This window comes from Falco peregrinus, chromosome 3 (assembly GCF_023634155.1).
Source record: "Falco peregrinus isolate bFalPer1 chromosome 3, bFalPer1.pri, whole genome shotgun sequence".
Lineage (NCBI taxonomy): Eukaryota > Metazoa > Chordata > Aves > Falconiformes > Falconidae > Falco > Falco peregrinus.
The window spans coordinates 96,422,214-96,428,980 of NC_073723.1; the positions used below are offsets into that span (position 1 = coordinate 96,422,214).

The window sequence follows — 6,767 nt, forward strand, 5'->3', positions numbered from 1 at the left end:
TGGCTTGAATTTTTAAAGTGCTGACCAATCCACTGCCGAAACAGGATGCTATTAGCTAAATTCCTGTGGGGCTCAATTTCACAGATCAGACTGTACACATTGTTTTCTTAAAAATACAAAATGAAAAAAAATATACTACACCAGAAATAATTATTTTAAAAACTTGCGTATTTGTGCACTATGCTTTGCAAGTAAGATTTGTTTGCCAGTTTGATGATAGCATTACAAGGTTCTGTGTGTTGAAACCAACTAGCCAGCTGCTCACCTTAACTTTCATGGTGCTTTGCTTTTAACCATGATTTCAAGTTTATTGAAAGGGTACAGTAGCATGCTGTTACATAACAAAAATATACATAAACCAGATTTTTTTTTTTAAATATTTCAATGCCTTCATTGAAATTTAACTTCAAAAGTTAAAGATACTTGGTAACTTAATAATAAATTTTATAACCCTGACCCTGTGTCTACCTAGCTCCCTTGCTCAGCATGCACAGTTTGGGGATGGGTTCCATTCCCCAGTACTAGGCAGCTTTCAAAATATCCCGGTTGTAAACCAGCAGTACTCCTCAGTTTCTTCTTCTTCTTCCTAGCTTAATCAAGACATAATTCAATTAGCTAAGAATTTTGGGATGCAAGTCTTTATGTGTTCTCTGTTTAGCTGAGGGCGTCTGGAAATTTTGTTTTCTGACCTCTCAGTTTTGTTGGTTGCTTCATTTCCAGAACAGTGCTGTCATGGGGAGTTACAATTGCAGAGAGAAAAACGGCTAGGTGAAGTCCCTTGGAAGTAGGAGAAAGGTCTAATGGAGGTGCAGTACAAAAAGGCAGCCAGGGAAGGTGCACTCAATGCTGACCTGCACTGCTAAGCAGCTGGGATGTTGCATTTTAGACAGGATGGAGCAGTATTTACAGGTAAAGCACATTTCTGCAGCAGTACCTGCGCAGTACTGGTCTGACCAGCTTGCCAGACCCCTTTAGATAAAAAACAATTTCACTGCAAATGGTTTTCAGGACCACATATGTTAACCCCGACAGCCACATGATGCTGGGCATGCTTGTGGGGGGTCACCTGAGCCTTCTTGCCTCCAGGTTGAGTGTTGCAGGGGAGTGGTTCTCAGGGGCAATGGGGCTATACCTGGGCTCTCTTTTTTGCACAGAAAGGCTGGACAGTCTGTACTCTTGATGCAGGGGATCAAAAAGAAACACGAAGTCAGCATGCAGGTTTTTCATTTATTTCAGAGGACCCTAGATGTTCTTTCCATACATCAAATGCATCATAGCAGGTGAATAGACCATTCAGGTAAATTATTCTGCAAATTGTCTTGCTTTTATTCCTTCCATTTTCTGTCATTTCTTTCAGTTGACTATAATCTATAGCCACCTTCCTTCATTTTTTTTCCTCCATTACCCAACAAACTTTTTTTCTTACAGATGGACTGTTTTCTCTCAAAGCTTGAGGCATCTGGCAGAAGTTGTGGCTATAAGGGGACAGCACCCACCGTCAGAGGAGGGTATTGACTTCCAGAGGTGCTGTGCCTCCACGTTGCCTGCTCCCAGGGTGTTAGGGGCTCAGCTCCTCATGCCATTTTTAGAGATTTTGGAGGGGCTGGTTTGAAATTGTATGCAGGATATACTTCACTCAGCACAGCTCCAGAAAGACGTTTTTGGGGAATAAGCTGTTGTGGTGTACCGCTGCTTCACCTCTCCTCAAATCCCAAATCACCGAGCTTAGCATGCACGTGGTTAGCACAAGAATATGTTTTCCCATTTGCACGTATTTGCCATGTAATCAATATTCAGTACTCTCAAACCTGAAGGTCTGGCCTTCATGCTCAGCGTAGCTGTTCCCCAGCACTGGCCCATACCGATAGGTCTCCACACTCTCCACCGGTTTGGACTTTGTGGGGCCTGGGTCATGCTGGTAGAGCAACGCGGACTTTATCATCCCAAAGTCTTCCTGAATCTTCATCCCTGAATAGATAGCGCCCGAGACATTTTCTGCCATGTGGGTATAGCTCTGAAGATTTTTCATCTCGCAGAGGTTGTCGCTGTATTTCAGCGTGGCTGGCTTGTAAGCCTGGTAGGACACCTTGGTGGTGGTCGTGATGACTGTTTGCAGTGGTGGGGCTATGGGGGAGGGGCTGGGACCGTACCGGCAGGGGTAGTCACCACCGCAGTAAGGGTAGTTAGTGCTTGTTTGCATCTGTCCGTAGTCACTCCGGTCTCCGCTGCCAGTTTTCCCCCAAGCTGGTTTCAGTCCGTAATGTCTACCAGGGGTATCGAAGCTCTTGTCATGGGCAGTCGCAGCACTGCAGTGAGATCCAGTCAGACCGAGGGGGTCCGCATCAACGGCAGGGCTTGTCAGGTCTTTGTAAAACGTCGGGTAGGGGCCGGAGCCTATAAAAGTAGGAACTCCAAACTCGTAGCTGGGTGGCCTGGGCACGTAAATCTTTGGATTGGGGCACTTCGGGTATGGTGATAGCTGATCCTCTTGGAAGCTGGCGGAGTCATAAGATGCTTTGTAGAGGTCGGTGTTTTGCAGCGAAGGGTAAGGCTGGGCTGGAATCGAAAAATTGGTGTCTGTGACGATACCGACCCGTTCTGGGCCATCCATGCAGGGCAGATTCTGTAGGTTGTTGGTGCAGCCACCACTGTCGTGGTACCTTCCTGCCTGACAAGGACAAGTAGATCTTTGAGATTCAGGGATCAACTGCCTGCACACACGTATGTGTCTCAACACTTGTGCCATTGCTCATTTCAGCCCAAGATGCACAGACGTAGCATGGCATAAAGTTTTCTTCTGCTCTAGCATCCCCAGTACATGCTTATGACACCTTTTTAATTGACTGAAAATCTTCACTTATGACACCTTTTTAATTGACTAATGACTGACTTACCTCTGTGTTTAGAGGTTTCTTTTTCTGGGAAAGGTGAGAAGAGGACATTTGCTTCTTAATTGCACTTCGTCTTGCCTCTGCCTCCAACTTACTTTCTGGCCTGGGGTGGTCGTGGACTCCTTTAGCCTAAATTAGAATTAACAAAGAATTAGATGCAAACTAAAATGGGGTAAGAGAAGAGAAAATGCAGTAAGTAGGATGAGAGGTAGCCACAACATGGCCTGTGGTTTGGCACAAGAACCAACACTGAGAGAACACGGAGGAGAAAACTAAACAAGGAGGGATTAAATGTAAAAATAAATATATGCAATAAATCATGATTTGCAGGTAGGTAGAAGGAAAAAGTAAGGGAGAAGTCAGTGACTACTGCAAAGCTGATGAAGCAAAGGTGTTACCTATGTGTGACATTTGGCAGTAACTAATTAGAACCAAGGGAAAAAAATATAAATCTGGTTCAGTTGGTTTTCTGCAGTCTAGGATAGCTGTTCTACTTTATAAAAGCCATTGCTAAAATAGCATAAATAAGTTTTAAAGAGGTTTCATGCCACCAGATGAAAAGTGTTCTGTACTCTAAAACCAATAAACAACTCCTAAATAGGACTGAAAAGTATCTCCTGGAAAGCTACTCAAAGATGCTCTGCTATTGAAACATCTGTGGGTATGCAGATCTGTGCATCCAAAGCTACACCAATATATGATGAAACTCTATAGTCTGCATGTCCTTCCCCATGACATTGCCCTGAATGGACCTACATATAGTCCCTAACACAAAGTAGGAAAGTTAATATTGTTCTTAAAATGCTGGCCTTTCTCAAACAGAAATTACCTTCTAAGCAAGGTTTTATCAACGTTTCGATGGTAAAAATCTTCAGTTCTCACATGTCTAATGGAATATCTGAAGAATAATAATACTACAGGTGAGTATTTGGAAAGGTGGACAGTTTGCTTCCATTTACTGACTGGACAACAGAATTCACCACTGTGTGGGCTGAGGAAAAAAAACCCCACCATCCAGCAGAAAATGTAATCTGATAAAACAGAAGCTTTGTGTGAAATTTTTGTCCTAATATTACAAAAAAAAAATCAACGTGAAATTTCAGATTTTAGCTTTCTAAATTTCCTTTTTTTTCTGGCAAATTTTTAAATCCTCTTAAAACTGAAAGGTTGTTTTCACATGAAATAGAATTCTCAAATTTCAGCTTGTGCAATTTAAGTAAAGCTTTACTTTCCCTGTTTATTCATTTTAATAGGAAATAAGTATTAGGTCCTTGGTGAGACTCAGTTGTCAGACATGCAGGACAACCTTTTTGTCCATATTTGTGTACTGTGAACAGGAGAATTTTAGGCATCAATAATGATGCTCAAATTGGATATAGTTAACTCTCAAGTACCGCTTTTAAAGACACAGCCAAATGTTACTGTTTTATTTTTTCTTGAGATGCTTGTACTACAGAGGAATTCAGTCATGGATGAGAACTCCACAGTGCTCGCCATGCTTGGTGTTAAAAAAACAAAAACAACAAGGAGAAATCTCTCTGCTCACTCTATATAATTTATGTACATGTGTGCACATATGTATGCATGCTTTTTACCTGGAAAAATATTGCTTTGCCATCAAGCCTCCAGAAGTTAGTGACCGGGTAGCCACTGTGTCCTCGGCAAGGAATCAGCTCAAGGGCTGAGTTACAGTTGGGGCAGGCTTTCTCTGTGAACAGAGGGAAAGAAACTTCTGAAGCCACTGGTTAAAGGTGAGGACAGTGTTCAAGAGTAAACTGAGCCCAAGGGCAATATGATCAGCCCTCACTGAAATTCAAATCAAAGTATGATGTCCAAGGAAACACGATGTAGACCACCAAGCATAAGGAATGATGTGAACTAGAGCTGCACACTTGGTATGATGCCAACGGGTTTGAGTATTTTAGATCCATTTTCCCTTAAGTATTTACAAACAGACATTGGTGAAATTTAGAGACAAATGCATCCAATGAAGTCTTTGCAACTATGCCTTAGTCTGCATGCAAGTAAGGGTGATCCCAATTTAGAAATCACACCCAGCTGGAAGGAATGAGGTCCCTCGGGCATCCCCCCTCCCTTCGGGTGCCTCTTACTTTGTTGCTTCTGCCGAGCCTTGTCGCATATGGCAGGGCGAAGCTGCAGCCTGGCCCCGCCAGGCAGAGCACAGCTCCGGGCACACACCACCACCCCCAAGCAGGACTTCTTGAGGATCTGGCAGTTGTGGTTGTTGGTGTTGCGCATGGCCCAGCCGCTGAGGTGTCTCTGCGCGTTCTTCTCCTCGCTGGAGTAGATGAGTCGCACGTAGCCATCGGGCCATTCCTGGAAGGCATCGAAGTGCTTGGGCTCCTGCAGCAGGGTGAGCAGGGGTGGGAGGGCAGGGCAGCAAGGGGGAGAGCAAGAGAATATTAGCAGGATACCTCAACCTGATGTTTTTGCCCTGTTACAAAACACATAGTGAGGAAAAAGGGCTTTTTCTGTGGCTACCCATGCAGCAGAAAGAGAAATCAGAAATGCTCTATAAAAGGGGAAAGGCAGCCTGAGCTTCCACATCTTAAAGTCAGGATCATTTCCTCTCTTGCATCGTGATCCATAACAACACAGTCTGTTACAGATGCCTCTTTGCAGCAAGGTTATCCAGCTGTAAGAGATCAGCCTTGTTACCAAAACGTACTGACTAAGCTACCACCAATGCACCCAGGCAGGACAGAAACTGCCCTGCTCATGCAGATTCTTGTTGTGGGACTGTGCACCTGCAGGCTGGAAAAGAGAAATTTTAGCTAAGGAATGGTTTCTTAAAGTCCATCTAATATGGCCATCTGAATAAGGCCTCTGTCAGAACTAAAAATAAATTGCTATTACAAATATACTTTCAATATATGATTTGGGATTTCACTGGCTTTCTGGAGTTTCTTATAAAAACATAATTACAAGCACAATAAAAGAACTACTAATATTTTAAACTCCAAATGCAGTGTAATTAAAGAGTTCCTACAATACACGTTTAACACAGAGATGGACCACATGTGAGCCATCCCAGTGACTGCATGTAAACTACCAGCACTTACTGCTTTAAACCATTCTATAATTGCACGGGCTCTGTAAAATTAAATAAACTCTAAGGTGAAAAAAGCTATGAACTAAAAATGCATGTGGAGCTCACAACTAGAGAAAAGCAGAGTGGATCCTGACAATAAAGTGTCACACCAACAAACCAACAAAATATTTAGATAGCTTGAATGATGGTAACAGAAAATATTCAGGCCAAGCATCTTTTCAACAGTTCTGTGAATGCAGGAGAGAGAAACTGACCAAAGAGCAGAGCAAAAAGTTGTTTGAGGAGTTCATACCCAGCTGGCCAAAGCTGCTTATCAAATCCATATTTTTATTACAATTCCTTGTGTAAGGACCACTGCAGCCCATCCACTTATACATGGAAAGACATGCTGGAGAAATAAAGCAACTGTAAAACGAAGCTTTGCTGGGAGGAGGGGTTCCCCTGGCACCCCAGCCACCAGACCCATGCTACAGCCAGCTGAGCATTTGTCCCTCACACCCCCCCCAACCCGGTACCTGCGGCAGCTTAGGGTCGTTGATGTCCCAGGTGAGCTTCATGCCAGGAAGCAACTGCAGGTGGCAACTCCCGCTGTTTTATGCCGTCGGGAGGTGGGGGGGGGGGGGGCTGTCCCAGCCGGCCCCGCAGGCGGGGCAGCGCCGCCACCGCCCTTCACCCCCCGCACCTGGGAGGGGCAGGGGGTGCGCTCCCCCCCACCCCCCCCCTCCCGCGCAGGTTCCGCTGCTGTTCCCTGCAGGCAGCGGGGTAGCCAAGGGGGTCTTGCTCCAATCCGCCCCCCAGCACTT

At 44.6% G+C, this 6,767-nt stretch overlaps 1 protein-coding gene across 1 annotated transcript; it reads right to left on the reverse strand.

Moving 5' to 3' along the window:
• Nucleotides 1-1,786: 1,786 nt before the first annotated feature.
• Nucleotides 1,787-6,521, reverse strand: GCM2 (glial cells missing transcription factor 2). Its single transcript, XM_005239095.2, has 5 exons — nt 6,480-6,521; nt 5,003-5,255; nt 4,487-4,599; nt 2,895-3,020; nt 1,787-2,668 (listed from the first exon to the last, which is right to left on the reverse strand). Exons 1-5 carry the CDS (start codon nt 6,519-6,521, stop codon nt 1,787-1,789), a joined length of 1,416 nt encoding a protein of 471 aa, XP_005239152.1.
• Nucleotides 6,522-6,767: the final 246 nt, after the last annotated feature.